The 21,535-nt window shown below is 53.8% G+C and overlaps 1 protein-coding gene across 3 annotated transcripts in view; it reads left to right on the forward strand.

Moving 5' to 3' along the window:
* TMEM63B (transmembrane protein 63B) overlaps window positions 1-20,111 on the forward strand; it is a 45,890-nt gene extending 25,779 nt beyond the window's left edge. For 2 of the 3 annotated variants that reach the window (XM_034061120.1, XM_034061119.1), the window contains 23 exons: window positions 1,088-1,286; window positions 1,901-1,980; window positions 3,748-3,786; window positions 7,312-7,402; window positions 8,132-8,169; window positions 8,895-9,037; window positions 9,307-9,358; window positions 9,622-9,730; window positions 10,257-10,327; window positions 11,127-11,207; window positions 11,341-11,464; window positions 11,553-11,686; window positions 11,826-11,963; window positions 12,242-12,395; window positions 12,601-12,707; window positions 13,512-13,598; window positions 15,170-15,235; window positions 15,372-15,534; window positions 15,676-15,781; window positions 15,936-16,103; window positions 16,231-16,346; window positions 16,581-16,661; window positions 17,700-17,864. In XM_034061120.1, coding sequence (XP_033917011.1) covers window positions 1,110-1,286; window positions 1,901-1,980; window positions 3,748-3,786; window positions 7,312-7,402; window positions 8,132-8,169; window positions 8,895-9,037; window positions 9,307-9,358; window positions 9,622-9,730; window positions 10,257-10,327; window positions 11,127-11,207; window positions 11,341-11,464; window positions 11,553-11,686; window positions 11,826-11,963; window positions 12,242-12,395; window positions 12,601-12,707; window positions 13,512-13,598; window positions 15,170-15,235; window positions 15,372-15,534; window positions 15,676-15,781; window positions 15,936-16,103; window positions 16,231-16,346; window positions 16,581-16,661; window positions 17,700-17,864 — 2,490 coding nt within the window. In that variant the 5' untranslated portion in view covers window positions 1,088-1,109. Of the gene's footprint in view, window positions 1-1,087; window positions 1,287-1,900; window positions 1,981-3,747; window positions 3,787-7,311; window positions 7,403-8,131; window positions 8,170-8,894; window positions 9,038-9,306; window positions 9,359-9,621; window positions 9,731-10,256; window positions 10,328-11,126; window positions 11,208-11,340; window positions 11,465-11,552; window positions 11,687-11,825; window positions 11,964-12,241; window positions 12,396-12,600; window positions 12,708-13,511; window positions 13,599-15,169; window positions 15,236-15,371; window positions 15,535-15,675; window positions 15,782-15,935; window positions 16,104-16,230; window positions 16,347-16,580; window positions 16,662-17,699 lie in introns of those variants that run through there. The other variant, XM_005145335.4, reaches the window with a different exon arrangement.
* Window positions 20,112-21,535: the final 1,424 nt, after the last annotated feature.

Raw genomic sequence — 21,535 nt, forward strand, 5'->3', positions numbered from 1 at the left:
AAGGATGACATTTCTGGGCTCGGGTAAGCAGCACCTGAGCATTGCCCAGAAGTGATGCTATGCTATCCAGCCTTTCTATGTGGTATGCAGTAGTAGGGAAGGATTTGGGATGGTTGATCGATGCTGGATAAGAGGAGAGATTCAGAGATCAGCAACCTGGGTAGGTCTTCCTGTCTGTTATCAGTGCTTCCTTTTGCAGATGATGAGAATTTTCTCTCCCTGTTACACAAAGTGGTTGTGGTTTTGCTGTCAGTTTGTCATTTCTAGATCATCCCAGTGATGCTCAATTTTCATTTATCCATTGCTAACATAGTCTTCTCTGTGTTTCCCATGGAGCTGCTCTGCGCAGGAGAAAGATCTCCTCATGTCCAAGCAGTGACACTGCAGTGGTGCTGACCCAAATCCAGCTGCGGGTCTTGTAGCAATCTGAGGTGCACCAAAATGAGTATTTGACAAGCTAAGCCTCCTCTCCAGCCTCTGTGTGGTGGCATCTCAATGCATCCAAGTCAGAGGAAAGAAAAAAATAAGCAGGAGGTGTAACTAGCTCCTGATGGGTGCCCTGGGACCTGGGGGCTGAGGCCTGCAATGAGCAGAAGGTGGTGAGTCAGCCTAATAAAGTTAATGGCATGCAGACAGGCAGAGGAAATTGTGGGATCATGATGCAGCAACTGTCCCATAGCAGTTTGTTTCCATCATCCAGATGTGACTTCATCCCCCCACCACCCCACCCCTTTGTTCTTTCCTGTACCTGAACATTCTCTCTGCTGAGGTGGAGAGGATGACACACCACCTCCCGGGAACAGTAGTAGTCTGTGAGAAAGAGATGCGCTTAAGGGGCATGAAGGTGGGGAGCAAGGAAGGGAGCTTAGAAGCTGTGGGTCGTGGGACCACAACTGCTGAAGTACCTGGGCTTTTCCAGCACCCTCGCATTCAGTAGGCTTCTCCAGATGACCTGTCCCTGGACACTGGTGCCCATGGAAATCCTGTAGGGCAGAGGAGGCCTCAGGTGGCAGGCAAGGCAGGCCCCGAACTCCAGCAGTTGTTCAGCTGCTGTGCTTCTAACCATGCCTTTCTCTTCTTTCCCCAGGGAAGACAATGAAGCTGTAGAGATGCTTCCCTACGTGATTGCCACCCTTGGCTCAGCAGGGGCCACCTGCAAAACCTCCACGTGCAACAACAGCACCAAGGACTACTGCTACAGTGCCCGCATCCGCAGCACTGTGCTGCAGGGGCTGCCTTTCGGAGGGGTGCCCACTGTCCTAGCCCTTGATTTTATGTGCTTTCTTGTAAGTCTGCCTACTGTTGCTTCAGCACCTTCTTCCACGATTAGCCATGAAGGGAGGTGGTTAATGTTGAGGGCCCCAAATGCCATCCATTACTTCACTGCTGGCTGACTTTGCTACTGGCTGACTTCGAGGCCCTGATTGGGGCCCTTACCTACTGTGGGGTTAGCCACTATTGACTTAAATACTACCACACTGAGCCCATTGAAGGCATTGCAAATTTTCCTAAGGATGTGGGTCAGATTAGGTGAGTCCTGCATCCCAAACCTCCTGCTTATGGTCTCGGTCCCTGCAGCTTTACCCACCCAAAGGCTTTGCTTGTTCCTCCTTAGAAACTGCAGGACCACAGATACTGTAGGAATAATCTCACCTCTCTGGGACCTGAGCGGCCTTTTGATCCTGTGGCTAACTTAGCTACTGCGTGTTGCACCCTGGACCTCTGCCTCCCACAGCCATCCAGTTAGATTTTTAACAGCCCTGGGGAACTTGTGCTGTCCCATGATCTCAGTGTACTGTTAGCTGCACAGTTCTGTCCCCTTCTACCCTGCCTGTTCCTGTTGCTCTGCACAGAGTTGGGCAGTGTCTCATCTCACAGTTCTTCCTTTGCTCTCTTCTAGGCACTGTTGTTTGCCTTTTCAATTTTGCGTAAAGTTGCTTGGGACTATGGACGCCTGGCCCTGGTAACTGATGCTGACAGGTAAGCATGGGAGAAGGGCATGCGTGGTACCCTTTCTGTGAGGCAGAAAGGATAAATACCCCTGCATGTTCTGGGGGCAGCTGGGGAGGAGAGGCAAGCATCCCCTGAGCTCTAGGAACAGGGAAAATCCTCACATACTGGCTTTTTTGCTACAACATCCTTTCCCAACCCAGGGAGTGGCTACTGGCTCCATGTAACTTATGGTCCCTACAGTAACAGAGGTGTGCAAGAGCCCTTACAGAGGAACAGCAGATGGAAGGAAGAGAGAGAGGAAAAAGGTCACAGGAAGGGTGAGGGCTGCCACAGTGAAGCCTTTGTTAAGCCTCTGAAGGTATCTTTGGTTGTGCTGGGTGCCATTCTCATTAAGAGCACTTCAAAGTGGTAGGCTGCATTTCCAGGTGCAGTACTGCTGTGCTAATGTGAGCTTAGCTTGCATCTTAAGTGCTGATGAGTCCGTCTGGGTATGGATCCTTCCTACCCAATGCATTTTTGGGCTATAGTGTATGTTGGCAAAAGCTAGGGCCCATTAGGGATGGCAGCTCCACAGCAGAATGAGATGCTATGGTTGTTTTTGCTGGCAGCAGCAGGAAGGACAGTGATTATTTTCTTTCACTGCAGAACAAGGAACTCTCCTGGATTAAGGCAGAAGGGATGTGCAGGTAGTCTGCCCTTCTCCAGGGGTGGTTTGCTGTGCCTGTGGTGCTAGAGGCAAAATGCAGCTTCTGAAGGCTGGCTGTGGTAGATGGTTCTTCCCTTTGAATCAGCTCCATGAGCTCATTGCACCCAAAGGCTTAGGTGGGGCTGAGCTCCAGCTTCTTTGGTTCCTTTGGCAATACAGATTCAAGCAAGCTGCTCTTCAGGTACCCCATGCACAACAGTGCAAAGAGTTGTTTTCTTCCAGCACCAAACCAGGGACTCTTCTGGTTTAAATAAGTGGTCCTGGATGGCATTAGATAAGCAGTTGTGTCCCTGTGGCTCCTCGGGCCCCCTTTTGTGGCCTGGCTGGGGGAATCGGCAATGTAGCGACATTGGGGAAAAAAAGAGGAGAAGGTAACAGCTGTATGATGGCAGCAGCTCCTCAGGGTTAAGCTTTCTGGGTCTACATGAAAGCTTAGGTCATGCAAGTGCCTACTGTTGGTCACATGATGCACAGGTCTGGACTTAGGGGCTCTTTTTCTGATGCTTGAGGTGATGCTTGAGTACCTTTGATGCAAGGTAGTGGGAGCAGTGGCTGTAGGCAGAAAGCCTGAAGGATGCCAACTCTTTGGTGAGGGACAGCTGGTATGTGTATGGTGTGGTAAGAGCTGTGGATCACCAGGATCCCAGGGAGGACCTGCTGCTGCTTGACCCATGTGCAGAGTGGGATGAGCGTTTTGGGAGGGTAGCATGCAAGTGTGTTGGCTGCCTGTCTGGGGAGGAAAGGCATGGAAGGGGAGTTTAGACGGCAGTTGGGCAGCCGTGGCAGGTTGTCCTGCTTGGCCTTATCCCTCAGGGGCTCCCTGGGGCACTCATGGTGTGGAGCCAAGCCAGCTTCCCTTCAGCTGGCAGTAAAGCACTCTACCCCCAGGCTGTTGGGGTTTTGGGTTGTTGTGATTTGGGGTGATGCTGGGCTCTGGAAGCAAGGTCTTCTCCAGTCTGACCATCATCAGATTTCTCTTCCCCAGGACAGTGTGGAGCCATGCTGGGTGGATAGCTCCTTGTGACGGAGGAGACCCAGCACCTGTTCCCAGGGTTGTAACCTCTCCCTTTCTGTTTCTGTGCCCCCAGGCGCCGACGCTGGCAGATGGATCGAGAGGAGCGGGAATAGTATGTTGTTTTCTCAGGGTCTCGTTTCTTCTCTCTTGCTTTCTCTCCTTCTCTCTCCTGTTCCCTTGCAGTTTTCTGTCTTGCTTCTGAACTAATCTAAGTGGCTGGGAGTTTGGGTTTGAATTTGTGCCTTTCAGTGGATTCACGCTCTTCTCTTTCCCTTTCCTTTGTGTCAGCCGCTGCCGCAGCTGGATGCGCCCTGGCCTTTCCCCTGTGGTCTTTAAACACTTCACAAAGGCAGCAGTGCCAAGGAGCTCCCTGTCCTGGCCAAGGTGGAGGTTGCCATATCATATGTCCTACTGTACCACCTCCAGCTATCCTGCCTTATGATGGAGAAAATAAACTCAATTGAGCCCACAGCACACTTGGTCACGTCCTTTGCCTGATCCTTGTTGTGCCGGGGTGCCATGAGGACTGCTCCCACACTGGCTGCAAGGGCAGACGGATGCACAGAGAGGATCTGGCAGGCAGTTGTGAGACTTGCAGCTTTTTGTTTACCTCATGCGGCTGCTGGGACCAGGGCAAGTGCTGGCCCTTGTCTCTTGCCACATAACCCCAACTGGTAGCACACCCAGCAGGGCAGCACCTTTGTCCTTTCTCTCTCCCCCTGCAGGAGCAAACTTCTTGTCTCAGCACTGCTGAGAGCGTGCTCCAGCACCGTGGCCTGATGTTGCCTGTTAAACCCTGCCATGGACCCTCTCTCGCTGCTCTTCCCTCTTGCTGCTTTTATGGCTAAGGGCATCCCCTATGCCTTGCCAACTGGCTGGGTGGTACACACCACAGGGGAGACAGTCAGCTGATGGTGCAGAGCCTGCGAGGTCACTCCAGCCAGCCTGACATAGGTCTAAGGCCAAGGCAGCAAGCTGCAGCCTCACTTCTCATAATCCAACCACTTGCAAAGCAGGGACCTGACACTGCTACTGTCTTGAGAAGGTACAGGGGTGTTCCTATATTTGTAGCTGCTCCTTGTCCCCAAAGCAGCAGAGCAGTTGGAGTTACAAAAATAGAGACACTGGTACCTGTGGTATGTGGCATAGAGGGGACCCCTTATTCATGCTTGAGTGCTTCACTAGCGGTTGGCTCTGCTTCAGGTGTGTCTGGCAACTTTTCCCTGCTAACACCTTGTGGGGGAAGTAAGGCAGAGTTAGCAGAACCATCATGCTATGAGGCTTCGGGGGGGGGCACCTCAGTTATCCTCATGAGTGCTTGTCTCTCTCCAGGAGGCCACTTCTTCCTGCTCCTATTCTTCATCTGAACTTGCTCCTGCTTCTCCCCTACCCCCCAAGAAACCTACTGCTTGAGCTGGGACAGTGTTGGTAGCCAGAAACTTTCAAAAGCCTGTGGAGCTCAGTGAGAAAACCTCATCCTGCCTGTGCTCTTCCAAGGCTGGTGGCACTTTTGCATCCCCGCTCTGCTCTGTGCTGGGGGCTCAGGGACACGTGTATGCCACCCAGTGCTCCCAGCCCTTGAATGTGCAACATCACTCTTGGTGTAAAAGGGTATGTTTGTCTGGTGTATCCACTTGCCAGTTCTCAAGCAAAGGCCCTTGTCCTGTCCATTGCCAGGACTTGTAGCCATCAGCACTCTTAACTGGTGACTCAGTGTACCAGCAAGTCATGGCAACCTACCCACACCCCTGTATAAGGGCAGTGTTCACAGAGCCCTGTGGGGCTTGCCACCTGCACAGCCACCTCCTGCCTCACACTGCAGCAAGCCCTTTCTATGGCATGCCTGGTCTCCCATCCTGGAGCCTGTGATTCCCTTGGTCTGAAGCTAGCCGTGCCTTGGACCCTGTCCTTCTCCTTCCCTGGTGGGGCTGGCACCAAGCCTGGGGCAGCAGGTAGAGTCCCACCTTAATCTTCTCATGGTTTAGGGCAGCCTTGCTGCCATCCACTTCCTTTGTTTAGTGCCTTGCTTTAAAAAGCCTCCAGCTAGGTGCAGGTACCATTGGAGCTCCCTCTTTAGCTTCTAGTCTTTGGCAAGGTTTGGCCTCTTCTGTCTTATTAGAACTGCAGGTCATTCTCACTATTGTCTCTGCATCCCTGCAAATGGAGCTGAGTTAGCCTGGTCATCTCATAACATGGCACTCTTCTCAGTTCTTCCCTCCAGTGCTGCTTCTGCTCTGCCCTTTGCTTTTCCAGTACTGAGGAGTCAAAAGCACACCATGTCATCACCCTGGGCTCTCCTCAGGGCTTCAGGCAGCAGAAATTTGCCCTTCCTCACTGCACCCAGCTGCAAGCCCTCTGGAGCTGAAGGTCCAAGAGCTTGGTTGAAACTCAAGTTGTCCCTCCAGCAGAGCAGGGTGTTGGGCTGCACAGTTGCAAGGCTGCACACCACTGTTGAATCTGCACTGCTGTAGTCCCATGACCTTCAGCTAATCTCTTTTCTCTGTTACTTCCAGCTACGGACTCAGCAGGTGCTGCTGTGCTCTGACAGAGGCTATGTGTCCCATCCTCTTTCCTTCAGCAGGGTTGTGAGGATATTTTGCTTGTTCTCATTCCCACAGTGTCATCCACCTTGTCTCTAGTACTTGTCTTTCAGCTGCTTCTCTGAGTTCTTGTCCATCTGATCCTCCTTGAACCTTTACTGGTTACAGGGAGACCATGTTTTCATCTTGTTTTATCCTTTGTTTCTAGCCTTCAGATCAGCCATATCTCTTCTTGCACCCCCAAGGTCCCAGCCTGCTGTTGTCATCTTGCAAGTGCTATTTAATTTAGGTCTGATCGTTTTCCTGTCTCATTTGCCAGCTGCCTTCTGCTTCCTTTCATAGCGGGGGCTGTTGTCTGCCTTGGTTGATTCTACTGCTGGTTCTTCTTCTAGGACCCTGCTTCTGCCTGGGATAAAGCAGTCTGTGATATTCACCTCTCTTGCTTTCCTGTCCTTTCACTTCTAGCTGTCTGCCCTGCTCATGCTGGAGGGATTTCCAGGCAGGAGGCTCAGCTGAGGCTGTAGAGCAGGTTGGGCTCCAGCCACCCACTGGGGCGCAGCTGTGTTCCTCTTGCTTCTGGGTTTCCCTGCGCTGAAGGTGTGGAGAGCTGGTCTAGCAGGATTGAGCTCACCAGACTCCCAACCTTTCTCTTCCCCACGGCAAGCATGGAGCTGCTGCCAGCACCTCTCCGGAGCTCTGGGGCTGCCGCCTTGTGGCCACACCAGAGCTGGAGGAGCTGCGGCTCCCTCTGGTTCCCACCTCCTGTCTGTAAACTGTGCTTAACAGACCTCACCTCTCCTTCACGGCAGGCGCTGCCAGCCCGTCCTCACAGGTGCTGCTGCATAACGCAAGTGCCTCTCAGAAGGTGCTGAGCGAGTAGCATCCGTGGCCAAGCCTGTGGTCTGCAAGGCTCAGGGTGCTGTCTGAGGAGGGGTCTCTGTTTACTGCTGTCTCTGATCTCACCTCTCTCCATCTCAACCGGAGCAGACTGACCTGAATTAACCTCTGGGTCAGTCTTCTGGGTGCTCTCGGTTCCTGGCCAGGCTGCCTCCTCGCATCTCCTAACTTTCTCCCTCACCTCCCACTTGTCATTTTAGCGTAGCCTCCGCCCTGCATTCCGACAACCATGACCGCTATGAGCGCCTCACCTCCGTCTCCAGCTCTGTGGACTTCGACCAGAGGGACAACGTGAGTAGCAGCAAGAGTCAAGCACCTTGCCTTCATGTGGCCAGGAGCCCATGGCTTCTCTGAACCAAGGGCTCTTCAGAAGAAACAGGGTTTGCCAATCCCCAGCCATTAAGTCCCACACCTTGTAGTGTGTGTGACTGTGGTGTAGACCTCAAGGTGACATAACTATGCCTTCTAGACATGTGCTTAAATAAGTAAGCTGTACATAACTGTGGCTTTAACGGACATCTGTTCAACCTGTTATCTCAACATGGCAAACAGTACTTGCCAGCTTCTCCTCACGCTGCTGTCTACTACTGTTTTCCTCTCTAAAGGGGAGTACAATAACAGGGTGTGATGGATGGGTGGTGAAGCACCCAGGAAATATTCCTCCCCCAGGTGTCCTTTGAGGAGCACTGGCTTGGCCCAGTTTTCCCAGTCCCCACAGAGCTCTTGTTCAGAAAGATGGTTAAAGTGGTGCATTTTCCAGGTGTCCCCAGAGCCCATGGGTTGCCTGGGAGGTTGGAGAGCCACAGGTCCAGCCTGTGTTGAGCCCCATGGAGCAGCACAGTCATCTTCATCTTGGCCCATCCATGGCTCTGCATGTCTGGGTGTTCATGGTCTGTCCTCCACCTAAGCCAAGTCTCTGGAGGTGCAAGGACGCCAGTGTGGTCCCAAGCCTTTAGAGGAGGGAGTGGGGATAAGGGAGCATGGAATGATGTGAGCCCCTCCTGTGTTCTTTCTGCACAGGGTTTCTGCTCCTGGCTGACAGCCATCTTCAGGATAAAGTAAGTGGCCCGGGACCTACACAGGGGATCCACATGGGGAAGAAGGAAAGGCATGGCAGGGTCTTGGAGCACCCAGCGCAGTACATCTGTGTGAAGTCGCTGCCCTTCCTGCAGCCCTCTCTCGTGAAGAACACAAGCAAAGTGTGTGTCCTCTGGAGAGGACAAGCAAAGATGGGACTAGATAAAGAGTCCTGAAGCCAAAACTAAGATCACATAGTGGGTCTGTGACAGAGAAGAGCTCCGAGCCCAGGTCTCCCGTGCTCCTCTCCCTGGGACTCCATCCAGGGGCACTGCTATCCAAGGAGATGCCTACAAAGGTGGAGCTGAGTGATGCAGAGAGACACCCCCAGCCTGATGATGCTCAGGCATAGTCTCCCAAGTACTTAGCTTCAGAGCACTGTGGGACCGTATCTCAGCAGGGGAGACAAGGCCCACCAGAAGGGTGTGTGCTGGGGTTTGCATGTGTCCAGCTGCCTGTCCTGTGTGGCTGAAGGTTGGCTGGGCTGGGGAGTGGGGCTACAGTAAGAGTTGAATGGACACGTTTCCACCCAGGCTGGTTCAAGGCTGGGTGCTAGGCTCCCTACTCCAGGGCCTGGTGACAGATGTGTATGGCAGGACCAGGGGTGCTGTGTGGGCTCACCAGGAGGGCAGCCATGCCCTTGTGCTTCTCTCCATCCAGCACTTGAGGGAATGTGGAAGATTGAGGGTGTTTCTCTCCCTGGCAGGGATGACGAGATCCGGGACAAGTGTGGGGGTGATGCAGTGCACTACCTGTCCTTCCAGAGGCACATCATCGGGCTGCTGGTGGCTGTGGGTGTGCTCTCCGTGGGCATCGTGTTACCTGTCAACTTCTCAGGGGATCTGCTAGGTGAGAGCAGGGAGGCTTTGCTGGGCTTGGGGACTTGCTTTCAACACCATGTCCCAGACCACTGGAGAGCAGTGGAGGGCAGGACAGGACTAACACAGACAATCCCTCACTGCTGTTTCACTTGGAGTGTGGTGCATCCAGAGGGTCATCCTGGGCAGCCTGGGTTTTAGGATGTTCTGCAGGTGACATTCCTGCAGTAGCCCACCCTAGTGGTGCTCTGTGCCGCTCGGTATAACTGAATGTGCTTGTGTCTGCCTCTTTCTTCCTAGAAAACAACGCCTACAGCTTTGGGAGGACAACTATCGCTAACCTGAATTCTGGGTATGTGTGGGCAGGGGTGGGATAGATAATTGAGGCCCTTCGGGGGCATTTTGTAAATGCTTATTTGTTGCAGAGCCTCACCTCTTTGATGGTTGTATTTCTGCCCTCACTGTGAGGCTAGTGATTGTAGGACATGTGGTTGTAGGGCATGTGGCCATGCTGGTTGCACTGCTCATGGCCCCAGCACCTTCAGGGCCTGACCAGTCATACATAGACCTGTAGTGGTAACCTTGCATTGACCTTTGTGGTCTCCCTTGTGACAGGAATAACCTGCTGTGGCTGCACACATCTTTTGCCTTCCTGTACCTGCTGCTGACAGTGTACAGCATGCGCCGGCACACCTCCAAGATGCGCTACAAAGAGGATGACTTGGTGAGCAGGACCTGGTCACTCTTCCAGGCATATTTTCCCATGCCCTTCTGTCAAGGTAGCCTTGACAGGAGTGCCAAGCACCCCGCTTCCCACAGCAATTTGGGGCATTCTTATTTTGACTGTTCTTTTATTCTGCCTAGCCAAAGGCAGCTCTCCAGAGCAGCAGCCCTGACTGCCTGTCAGGAAACAGAAGTCTGCGCTGGGTGAATGCGGGGAGACCTCATGTTTTCTTTGGGATTTTCTCTAGCTGCTTCTGCTGCCTTCTTAAGGATACCCCTTGTTTCTGTTCAGGCAGCTGCAGTGTAAGCTACAGTGTAAGCCTGCTGGTCTGCAGCACATCAGGATGCAGGATGCCAGCAGCTTATGGAAGCATAGAAGAAGGGGGATCCCTGGGGACTTAAAGGGATGGGGCTGCATTTTCCTGTCACTGACTCAGGCCTTGGAGGGCTTTGCTGCCATGTGGTCTTTCATGCCATCCACACCTGCCTGCCCTCTCTTTTTTTTCCCCTTCCTTTCTTCCTTCCAGGTTAAGAGAACTCTCTTCATTAATGGGATCTCAAAATATGCTGAGCCAGAGAAGATCAAGAAGCATTTTGAGTGAGTCTCCCTGTATCCCTAATTAAAGGCTACCCTGTAAGAGTGATGTTATTTGGGGTAGTGCTACTGTTACTTAGAACGTCAGTAATACACTGAGAGCAGAAAGAGGTGAAATCTTGCTGTTATTTTTCTGCACACTTTATCTGAATGTGCAGTTGCCTTAGTATTATGCCTTCGGATATACCTACCTATCTCTGGCAGAACCATGCTGATCAGTGTGGTAAGTAGTGGACAGGGCATATCCTGAGATACAGTCAAGTTCAGAGGTGAGATGCAGGTAGGAGATGCTAAAGCAGTGACTGTGAGATGTTGTGCTACTGCTTCTGCCCTGATCACAGTCCTTGCAGAAAAGTATATTTTTAACAATCAAGTTTAATTCCTCTCCTGTCAGGACCTCAGTGAACACAGTCAGGGCCATGTTTAGAAGGGACACATTTAGAAGTGTCATGGGGAGAGAAGAAATGCTTTGTACCTTTTGGGAACCCTTCTGCCTCTTCCCGATCGCAAGCCCTCTGGTCCATTAAGGCAGAGGGGGTGTGGGGTTAGAGGAGTTCTTTGCTGCCACAGGGTGAAAGTCCAAAGAGGTATCTTGTGCTAGAGCCAGAGGATGTAGCGTTTGTCCTAGGTGTTGCCTCCTTTATAAGGGACAGAGCCTGCAGGCTCCCCTGCTGCCCCCAGCAAGCTCTTGCTATGCATCGTGATGCTCAGCCCCCAAGGCAGGAGAGAAGCCCTGGGTGCATGGGATTTGCTTGAGGATACACTTTAGTGCCAGGTGATAAGCTGCTGCTTTCATCTGCAGGGAGGCCTATGCCAACTGCACTGTCCTGGAGGCCCGTCCCTGCTACGATGTGGCCCGGCTGATGTTCCTGGATGCAGAGAGGTAATGGCTGGTTTGGGAGAGGAGGCAGGGTGGGCTGGTGCCATGGGCTCCCCTCTGGTCTGGTGCCACAGGAGCTTTTCTGAGCCACCCTGTTTCTTTCTCTCCTTCCTTCTCCTCCACTCTCTGGTTTCAGGAAGAAAGCAGAGCGTGGCCGAATCTACTTCACCAACCTGCAGAGCAAGGAGAACACCCCATCCATGATCAACCCCAAGCCCTGCGGCCACCTGTGCTGCTGTGTCATCAGAGGCTGTGAGGAGGTGGGAGCAGAGCTGAGGTGTTGGGTAGGCGGACACATGGGGGCTTGGGTCTCCAGGTCTCTGATCTGACTTTTGTCCCCCTGCTCAGGTGGAGGCCATCGAGTACTATACCAAGCTGGAGGAGAAACTCAAAGATGACTACAAGCGGGAGAAGGAGAAGGTGAATGAAAAGCCTCTGGGAATGGCCTTTGTCACTTTCCACAATGAGACCATCACAGCCATGTGAGTGCAGAGTCCTGTTCTTCACAGGAAGATGACCTGTCCCAGCTCTCACCTTAAATCAGAATGCCAGCACTAAGGCATTCTCCTCAGTTTGTCCCTGCCAGCCCTTTTTGTCAGCATCTCCCTTTCTCTTCTCCAGAATCCTCAAAGATTTCAATGCTTGTAAGTGCCAGGGCTGTGCATGCCGTGGGGAGCCCAGGGCCTCCTCCTGCAGTGAGTCCCTCCACGTCTCCAACTGGACCGTCAGCTATGCCCCTGACCCACAGAACATCTATTGGTGAGCAGTTCTATGGGGCTCAGTGGGCCTTACTAAGGGGAAAGGGGTGCATACTCTCTGTCTCCCTCCCCATCTGCTCGTCTGGTAACTGAATGAGTTGTTCTTGCTGAAGCCCAGCCTGGCTGAGCTAGCAATCTGTTCTGACTTGGAAGGGGACAGCCTTGGGCTGATGCCCCAAGTGCTGTTCATGCAGGCTGGGCCATGGTGTGTATGTGGGGCTCTGGACCTGACCTTCTCCCCCATGCAGCCATCCTGATGCCCTCCTTCCCCTTTCCCAGGGAGCACCTCTCCATCCGGGGCTTCATGTGGTGGATCCGCTGCCTCGTGATCAATGTGGTCCTCTTCATCCTTCTCTTTTTCCTCACCACCCCTGCTATCATCATCACCACTATGGACAAGTTCAATGTCACCAAGCCTGTGGAGTACCTCAATGTAAGGCCTTCAGAGATGTGTCCAGGATGGGTAGCATGAGAACCATGCCTACCACCTGCAAGGCTGGGGATAGGGAGAGAAATTAGCCAGGCTGCAGTGGTAGCTGCTGTGCTGGGGTATCAGGGTCAGCAAAGGCAGCTGTACCTACTGCTGGTGCAGAAGCAGACACACCATGTAACACATGGTCTCTTCTCCGCCATTGCAGAACCCCATCATCACCCAGTTCTTCCCCACCCTCTTGCTGTGGTGCTTCTCTGCTCTGCTGCCCACCATCGTGTATTACTCTGCATTCTTCGAAGCGCACTGGACCAGGTGAGGACAGCCAGCGCCTGCTCTGAGTCACACCAGCGTGCTGCCTGGCCACTAGATATTGTCACTGACGTAAAGCTCCTGCTGGATCCTTCTGCTTGACCTTCTGTTTTGCACTCCAAACATGGTGTTATGTTGCACCTCTTCGACACCTGGGGTCTGCCATAGACAGCTGTTCTGACAGTCCTTAGCTGCTGTTATGCAGCATGCTTGTCTGAGCAGAGCTTAACATAGGTCTACAAGAAGATGGAAGCTGGCAGGAGTTGAGGCTGGTGGCAAATGCTAGTAGTGAGAGAAGTCTTGGCTCTGGTGGGCAGGCAGGAATGGTGTGTGCCTGTGCCCATGTGTAAGTCATAGCTTTTCCAAGGAAAAAATCACCTCATTTGCTATGGCTTCTGGACATAGGGAAGGTATTTGAAGTGAAGAGCATTAATAATGTGCTGCTTGTGATGCACGTTCCCCATAGGACATGCAATGTAAGCTTTGCTTTCTGCTCTATGTTGCAAAGGCTGGTGGGGAGGATGTGACCACATCAAGAGAGATGACTCTGAAGAGTCATCATCAAGAGAATCCTCTAAAGATAAGAGGGGTGGGAGGGCCTGTGAAACAAGGAGGGGAGGAACTGGGACTCAAGAACAGACTTTATACACAGTGGGAAGGACAGGGAGCGAGTCCACATACCAGCAGTGGACAGGGTAGGATTCAGATTGGACACTGGGAGTTGCCTTCTGGTGGAAAAGCCATGGAGGTATTTCTGCTCATGGCAGGGTAATGGTGAAAGATTAATGGCCTCCTCTCTGCCCTCAGGTCTGGAGAGAACAGGACAACCATGCACAAGTGTTACACCTTTCTCATCTTCATGGTCTTGCTGCTGCCATCACTGGGCCTGAGCAGGTACAAATGATGGGGAGGGAAAGCAAGTGCAGAGACCAGGAGCATGGGGAGGGTTGAGATGCACCCCTGGTAGTTCTCTTACACTATATTCCCACTGCACAAGTGCTCTGGTCACCACTCTCTCAGGAAGGTGACAGTTCAGTTCTGGCTGGGTCTAGGTTGGACCATACCTGTTTGTGTCTCCGAGAAGCTCACTGAATCAATGTGCAGATGCATTGACATGTGTTGTGATGTTACAAATAATGCAGACAAAATTGGAATGGTTCATGGATGCGTGTGAAAAGCCTGCTCGAGATCTGCTGGTGAAGGAGGCACTCCCCACATCTGTGCCCTGCACACCCCAAATTTGCACAAAACTAATGAATTTGCCATTCAAACCAACTCAGTGTAGGTTACACCTCTTGACTGCATGGGCAAGTTATGTGTAGGCTGCAGCAATGCTTGTCTGTTTGGATGTGAGCCCCAAATCTTCCTGCAGTTACAGAAATGCTCTGTGGCAAACAGCAGTGCATCGGCTGCCAGCCTTAGGCACGGGCTCCCAGCACTGAACGGCGGCTGAGTAGGGAAACTGGGAGGTGGGACTGGGGGTCCTCACTGATGGGAATTGATCAGACATGATAGTGAGGAGGATCTTTACCTCCCTGCATTCAGGGTGCAGCCCCTCAGTGGTGAAGTCAGGCAGCTCTTGAGAACAGAGGCAGAAGAATAGTCCTGCTTCCTGGAGCACATAGTGATAGGACAAGGGTAACAGTTTTGAACTGAAGGAGGGTAGATTTAGATTGGATATAAGAAAGAAATTCTTTATTATGAGGGTTGTGAGGCACTGGCACAGGTTGCTCAGAGAAGCTATGGTTGCTCCTTCCCTGGCAGTGTTCAAGGCCAGGCTGGGCAGGGCTTGGAATAACCTCACCTAGTGGAAGGTGACCCTGCTCATGGCAGGGATATTGTAACTAGATGAGCTTTAAAGTCCCTTCCAACCCTAACCACTCCCATTCTGTGATACAAGCTTACAAATGAGGCAGCTAAATGCATTTTGATGAGAATACTGTTAACAGACCATGCTTCCTTCTGAGCACTCAGCCCCCTGCTGTCGCCTCTGGAGCTGTGTACTCCAGCAGTGCCCAAGGTGCCAGAGGATTGGATAGTTTTATATCAGAAAATCAGAATTGAGGAAAATGGGAATTTTTTTATTATTATTTTTTGTTTGTTTTTAATCTCTGTTTTGGAGAGGGCCTCGTATCTAAACAGTTTCTTCTGTAGAGTCAGTCACCTGTTCCTGGCATGAGGGAAGAACAAGAGGGAAGAAGAAAATACTTTACTGACAGGATCAGGTCAAAAGGAGAAGAATACACATGAAAGCAGGAAGCTTTACACCCTTTTTTGAGTGCTGCACTGTTTTCTCCAGTGTTTGATTTACATAGTTGCTAGTGACACATCCCAAGAGGGAACAAAGCAGTCTATGGTCAGAGCCTTGGGTCCTTCTAGCGCAGCTTCCACATCCTTGCACATGCATGTCTGTCTGATCACTGTGTCTGACTGTTCCTCTTTTCTTCCTGCCTCCTCCCCCACAGCTTGGATGTGTTTTTCCGCTGGTTGTTTGACAAAAAGTTCCTTGCCGAAGCTGCTGTACGATTTGAGTAAGTAGAGCTGAGCAGAAGGCCCTTTGCGAAGCGGGGAGGTTCTTGTCGGTGTCCAGCGGTACTGGGTGTTCCTGGCTACTGCCCTGCAAGGCAGAAGCACCTCCTGCAGCCTGCTCTTGCTGCACCTCCCTAGGTGTGTGTTCCTGCCAGACAACGGAGCCTTCTTTGTCAACTATGTCATTGCCTCTGCCTTCATTGGGAATGCCATGGACCTGCTGCGCATCCCTGGGTTGCTCATGTACATGATACGGCTCTGCCTGGCCCGCTCAGCTGCGGAGCGCAGGAATGTCAAACGAGTACGTAGCGGGGCTGATGGGGGTGGGTTGTGGCCTCCACATGGGGATGGGAGTGCTGGAGCGGGGCCCTGATGAGGCTGTGTGTGTTACCCCTGCTCAGCTCCCGGGGACATGCTGACATGTTTCTGTTCCCTCTCGCAGCACCAGGCCTACGAGTTCCAGTTTGGGGCTGCTTACGCATGGATGATGTGTGTCTTCACTGTGGTCATGACGTACAGCATCACCTGCCCCATCATCGTCCCTTTTGGTAAGTGATACCCCTCTGCCTCCCTGTATCAGAGGCTAGGAAGAGCTTGAGGGGAAGGCAAGAAGGATGGTTTGGGGGACATAGAGGTCAGTTGTCAGTCACAGATGTTGGAAAAGAGGATGATTCTCTGCTGGCATACCTCCCTTTCTCCCAGGGCTCATGTACATGCTTCTTAAGCACCTGGTGGACCGATACAACTTGTATTATGCTTACCTGCCTGCCAAGCTGGACAAGAAGATCCATTCAGGGGCTGTGAACCAGGTGGTGGCAGCCCCCATCCTCTGCCTCTTCTGGCTTCTATTCTTTTCCACCATGCGCACAGGTGAGTGCTGGGCTGGGATGCCAGCCCCTGGCCTTGTACAGAGCCACTTCCCTTGCCAGGCTCTGGTCCTGGCAGCCATGGAGCACAGTCCCTCTGACACCACCACTTCGGTTTTCCTTTGCCCCAGGGTTCCTGGCCCCCACTTCCATGTTCACCTTTGTGGTCCTTGTGATCACCATTGTGATCTGCCTGTGTCACGTCTGCTTCGGGCACTTCAAATACCTCAGCGCTCACAACTACAAGGTGAGGCAGAGTACTGCGTAGGGCTGTGGGACCTTCTCCTAGGGAGCACAGCTCAGCCACGGAACAGCAGGGGCCCTTGGGAATCACAGCCTGCTCCCCAGAAGAGCCTCTCAGCCCTGGGGTCTCTTCACAGAGGGGACAGTCCCAAGGCTGTCCCTGCTGTGTGTGTGCTGCTCTTGTGGTGGGACAGCAAACACGTTGTCCAGCAGTCTTAACTTCTTATTTCCTCCCCAGATTGACCACACAGAGGTGGATGCTGTAGAAAACAGGCAGAATGGGAGACCCGCCACCAGTCTGCCGGCTCCCAAATCAGCTGTGAGTCCATGTCCCCACCTCCATGTCCTGCTGTGCTCCTTACCCAGGTTTGGGAAGGGGATAACTCCCTGTCAGAGTAACTCACTCCTCACCGCTCTGAGGCAGCACCCAGAGTCTCCCAGTGAGGGTGGGAGGCGAGTGTTAGGTGCTGTGCCCCTCGTGGGGTGATGAAGTGTAACACCACACATACACATGCATGCACACTCAGCCCTTTCCCACTGCTCCTCAGATGCTGTGCCTTTACTCTCTGCCTCTCTCTCAGCTGGGACAGTGAATCCAGCTAGGTCAGTCTCACTTCCCATTCTGCATCTTTGCATGTTGCCTGTCAGCAAAGGCTGTCACACACCACAAAAGCAACACAAGGGGGTCTCTGAGGGCATAGCCTTGAAGGCCATGAAAGTGCTTGGGGATTCTCCCTCCCCTGCCCAACTCTTGAGATCACAGAGTTAGTTTTCTGTATTTCTCCTTGGTTCACTGTATCATTCAGCTGCTTCCTTCCACCATGACACTTTTCTAGTTGGGTTATGTGCAGAGTGGTTCAGGGGGTACATGTACAGATGGGGTACAGCAGTGCCTCCTGCTTTCTGAGGGGAGCTGTGCTGGGGTGTGTGTATGTAATCCAGGCTCCTTACTAGTGTCTGTGTACCTAAGGGCAGTGGCAACTTGCCTAAAGGAGATTCCCATAGGGGGCAAGCTCAGCCTCAGAGGGACACATCCACTGGCAAAAAGGGAGCACAATCTTCTAGTCCACATGGGCCCCACAGAGCTGAGAAGCTCCATGCTTTCCCAGCCCTGGCTCCCTGGGGATGCTGTGGTTTGGCAGATCCACTGTGCAGAGCTCAGCCATCCCCACTTTTAGCCCCTCTCCCAGTATGTCGTGTGAATTCTGGACCTTTCCTCACCTTCCAAATGTATCTCCACCTTCAGCCTCTTGCATGGCTCTTTGTGTATTGTGCTGTGCTGCCAGGAGAAGCCCCTGGGCTCACGTGTGTTTCTGCTCTCTCCCACCCCTCGCCTGCCCTGTGCCTGGCCTGGCAGAAGTACATCGCCCAAGTGCTGCAGGACTCCTCACTGGAGGGCGAAGCAACAGAGTCAGAGGAGCAGGGCTCACAGGACGAGGAACTCATCAATGCAGATGGCATGAACGACACGGATTTCCAGTCGTGTGAGGACAGCCTCATAGAGAACGAGATCCACCAGTAGGGACCTCCGAGGGCGGGAGGGGAAGGAGGCCCAGGAGCAGGGCAGGCTGTGCACATGGAGACCTAAGGAGAGGCACCCAAGGGTGCTGGCTGCTGCCCTTGCCCACCTGCCCCCCAGGGGCCTCTGCCTTCAGTGGGGGCAGGAGCCCTGTCACAAGCTCTCCATTTTCCTGCCCTTCCACCCTGCGCCGGCCCGGCAGCTCGGCGGGCATGCTCTTTTACTAGCTACCTTCTTCAGTGTGTCCCCAGACCCCAAACCCCAGGGGCTGGGGAGAAGGGGGGCTGCGACCCCCACGGTGCTGCTCTGGACCTGCAGGGAGGAGGAGGGCTGGGTGAGCTGTGGGGAGGGGCACAAGGGGAACCTTTGGGGTCTTTTCAGCAGGCCCCTCTGTCCCCCTTCCTCCTGGCAGGAAACACTAATAATTTATTAGACTTGCAGGAAAGCGATGAACTAAAAGCTTTAGTCAGTGTATGGGAAGCCTCACCTAGGGAGGGGGTGCCTTCTGTTGCGCCTTCTCCCTTTGCTTGCACGTGCCCTTTCTCAGCCCCTTGCAGCACCCGCTTGGTGTGACATGCCAGGAGCTGGGCCAGGCACTGGGGTGGTGGCAGACATCCCCCCACATGGAGAAGGGGCCAGCCTGGCCTCGTGGTCAGGGGTGGCACCGTTGTGGGGAAGGAAGGTGAGCCAGGCAGCCCCTTGCAGGGTGAGGAGTGCTGAGCGCAGGAGGAGGCGCAGGCAGCCTCTCCCCCAGGTCCTGTCCCCTCCTCCCCAGGGGCACAGGCAGGGGGTTGCAGCATCATTTTAAGTGGCATTTTACTCCCCTTTCAAACAAATCAACCTGACCCCTGTGTGGTACCGTGGCCCCCTTTGCTGCTCTGTGTCTGCACAGCAGGGTCAGGTCTCAGGGGCAGGGGGACTGTGCTGGGGGTCTCCTGGGTGCTAGGGAGAGGAGAGAAGGGGTCCTGAACCGCAAGCCCTCAAGCACTCTACGGGGCCAGTTCTGCCTGGTTGCAGTGGGACCCCATGGGCTGCTTTCCCTGAGCTGCCGCAGGGTCTTGGCCCAGCTAAGGGGCTCAGAGAGGGAGGGAGCCCCGGGAGAGCAGCCCCTGGGGGCCCTCTCTGAGCAAGACCATGTCTTCAGGAGCACAGAAGCTTCCTGGGGCTGTGTTGGCTTTCTTCAGCTGCCCCGACTGGGTGTAGGCTCCCCTGCCATCACCCAGCCTGAGAGGGGGCTGTTCATGCCCTACCTCTGCCCTTGACCCTTTCCTGGTTGTAGCTGTGTCCCAGAGGCAGGCAGGGGACAGGTTGGATGGGAGAGGTGGATTGGAGACCCTGGCACCTGCAGGAAGGTCTGACCCTGTTTAAAGGCTTTTTGAGAGGAGGCTTCTGGACAGGATCAGTTGCCCTCAATTGCTTACCCCCTCCCTTTGTGTAAAATGTAAAGGAAAATAATAAATCCCCCTGCTATTGAGCTATATTTATTTCCCTCGACCCCTGCCACCATCCTGTTTGGTGCTCATTGCAGACACTACCACCCTCCCTTTGCCTGTCCCCTGTGGGTGCTGCACTGGCCCAACTGAGGCCGTATCCTCCAGGGTCTGACAGGCTGGGTGGAAGGGGACAGTCATTTACCTTTCCAGTCACCTGTGCTGGCCCTGGAGCTCCAGGCACTTTAACAGACCTGAACAAGTGACACATCAGCCCTGCCATTGCTCTGCTATGGGGCAGGGTGGTCCCATCAATGGCTTCTCTCCCCATCGTTCCCCAGAGGAGGGGAGCCAGACACAACAGAGCAGGGGGGCTGCTCTGGGAGGATGTAGCTGACTTGCCTGCACACCTCTCTGTAGGAATCCTAGGCCTGGAGGAAAGGGAGATGGAGGGGAAAAGATGTGGGTCTTCAGCACATGGGGAGGGCAGGCCAGCTGGCTCCTGGGGCTGGAGCATGTGTGAGTGCAGAGGGGCATGGTGAGTGTCACCCATTCCCCCAGGGATGAGACGGAAATGACATGAGAGCTCCCAGGCTGAGGCAGGGGGGATGTTGGTCCTGTTCCCTGTTCCTGCACCCACGTACCCCCCAGCCCTGGTCCAGCAGGTGGCTGGGATGCTCCAGTCTCTAGGCACAGCCACAGGCTGGGGCTGCCCGTGTGGCTGTGGGGGCTCTGCCCACAGAGAGCTGTGTGTTCTGAGTGGCACTGTCTGTAGAGATGTGTATAATACCCTGTATATATTTGTGTACAAAAGAAAAGGAAAAAAGGAGCTGTTGTTCTTGCAGTCTTTTCTTTGTGGAGTGGGTTGGGGGCTGGGGCCTGGGAGGAGAGCACCCCAGCTGCAGCAGGGATGTGGGAGCATGCGTGGTGCAGAAGGAGGAGTGGAGGGTTGTGTGCTCTCCCTGTGTGAGTGCAAGCCCTTGCCCTCTGCCCAGGAACCCAGCCGTGGCTCACAGGCTCCCCAGCCCAGGCAGGCCTTCCCTCTGGCTTGCAGATGCATCAGCAGCTTTGCTGCTAAAAGCAAGTGGATGGGGAGCTGCATGCACTTAATGCTGGGGTGCAGGAAGAAGGTTTGGGGGTAGTGTGGGAGGGGAGGGGAGTGCTGCTGGTAGCCTGGTGGCAGATGTCAGCCCAACCCTACAGTCTCAGTAGCCACTTAAGTGGCTGCTCCTGCCACCTCAGCCAGAACCTGTCTCGAAGCCTGGTCTCTGTGGATAGCTAAAGCCTTTGGGAAGGGATGAGGGGTGCTAGACCCCTGGCATGCAGCTTGGCTGAGTCTGCTTTCCTGCTGTGTGATGCTGCTTGCAGCTCTGCCATCCCGAGCACGGGGCCAGCCCCCAGGACTGCTCCCTGCTGCTCTGGGGTGCAGGCTGGAGCCAGGGTGCTCCCAGCAGCTGCTGCACGCACAGGTTTGTGTACAGTGGCTGTTGCTTGGAGGCTGGCACAAGGGAGAGGCGATGTGTGGGGCAGGCCTCAGAGACGGATGGGTGAGCGCAGGCTCCCAGCTCGGTTCCCACCTCCCTGTGTTCAGGCTCTGCAGCTCGATGTGCCAGCAGCACAGCATGAACGGAGGGCACAAAGCTCTTCCCACAGCAGCCCACAGCCAAAGGGACAACGCCTGGACCCAAACAAAGAGCTAAAGACCAGAACGGTGCCTGCTGCCAAGTTCCTGCAGGCATTGCAGCAAAGGGAAACTTGAGGGAAGAAAACAAGGAGATTGCACAGGTATTTGTGCAGGTATTCGACAGAAACTGCTCCCAAGCACAAGGGGCAGGATATGGGGAATCCTGCGTGATGGGATTATGCAGGAGGTCTCTCCTACCCCAGGAGAGTCAGCTGGGAAAGCTGCTTTAAAGGTCACTGAGGGGTAATGAGGCAAGAGATAAACAGGAGGTGAATGGGGTCACAAGGATGGGCTCTGTCCTGGGTGGCTCTGAGCAGGCAAGGCAGGCAGTGGTGGTCAAGGCCAGTGACAAAGCTGGCAGATCCATTCAGGTAAAAACCAGGACTTGTTCTGTCCTGGCACTGCAGGACCTCTTGCTCCTTGCCAAAGCACGCTGCTGCCTGCAGCTCAGTGCAGAGCTGTGACCCCAGCAGGGGCCCTTCCAGCCTGTGGGCACAGGCATAGCTGCCTTTTGGTTGAGATTAAGCTGGAGTGGCTGCTGTGGCTGGGTTGAAGACATA

The sequence above is a fragment of the Melopsittacus undulatus genome, chromosome 3 (genome assembly GCF_012275295.1).
Source record: "Melopsittacus undulatus isolate bMelUnd1 chromosome 3, bMelUnd1.mat.Z, whole genome shotgun sequence".
Classification (NCBI taxonomy): domain Eukaryota; kingdom Metazoa; phylum Chordata; class Aves; order Psittaciformes; family Psittaculidae; genus Melopsittacus; species Melopsittacus undulatus.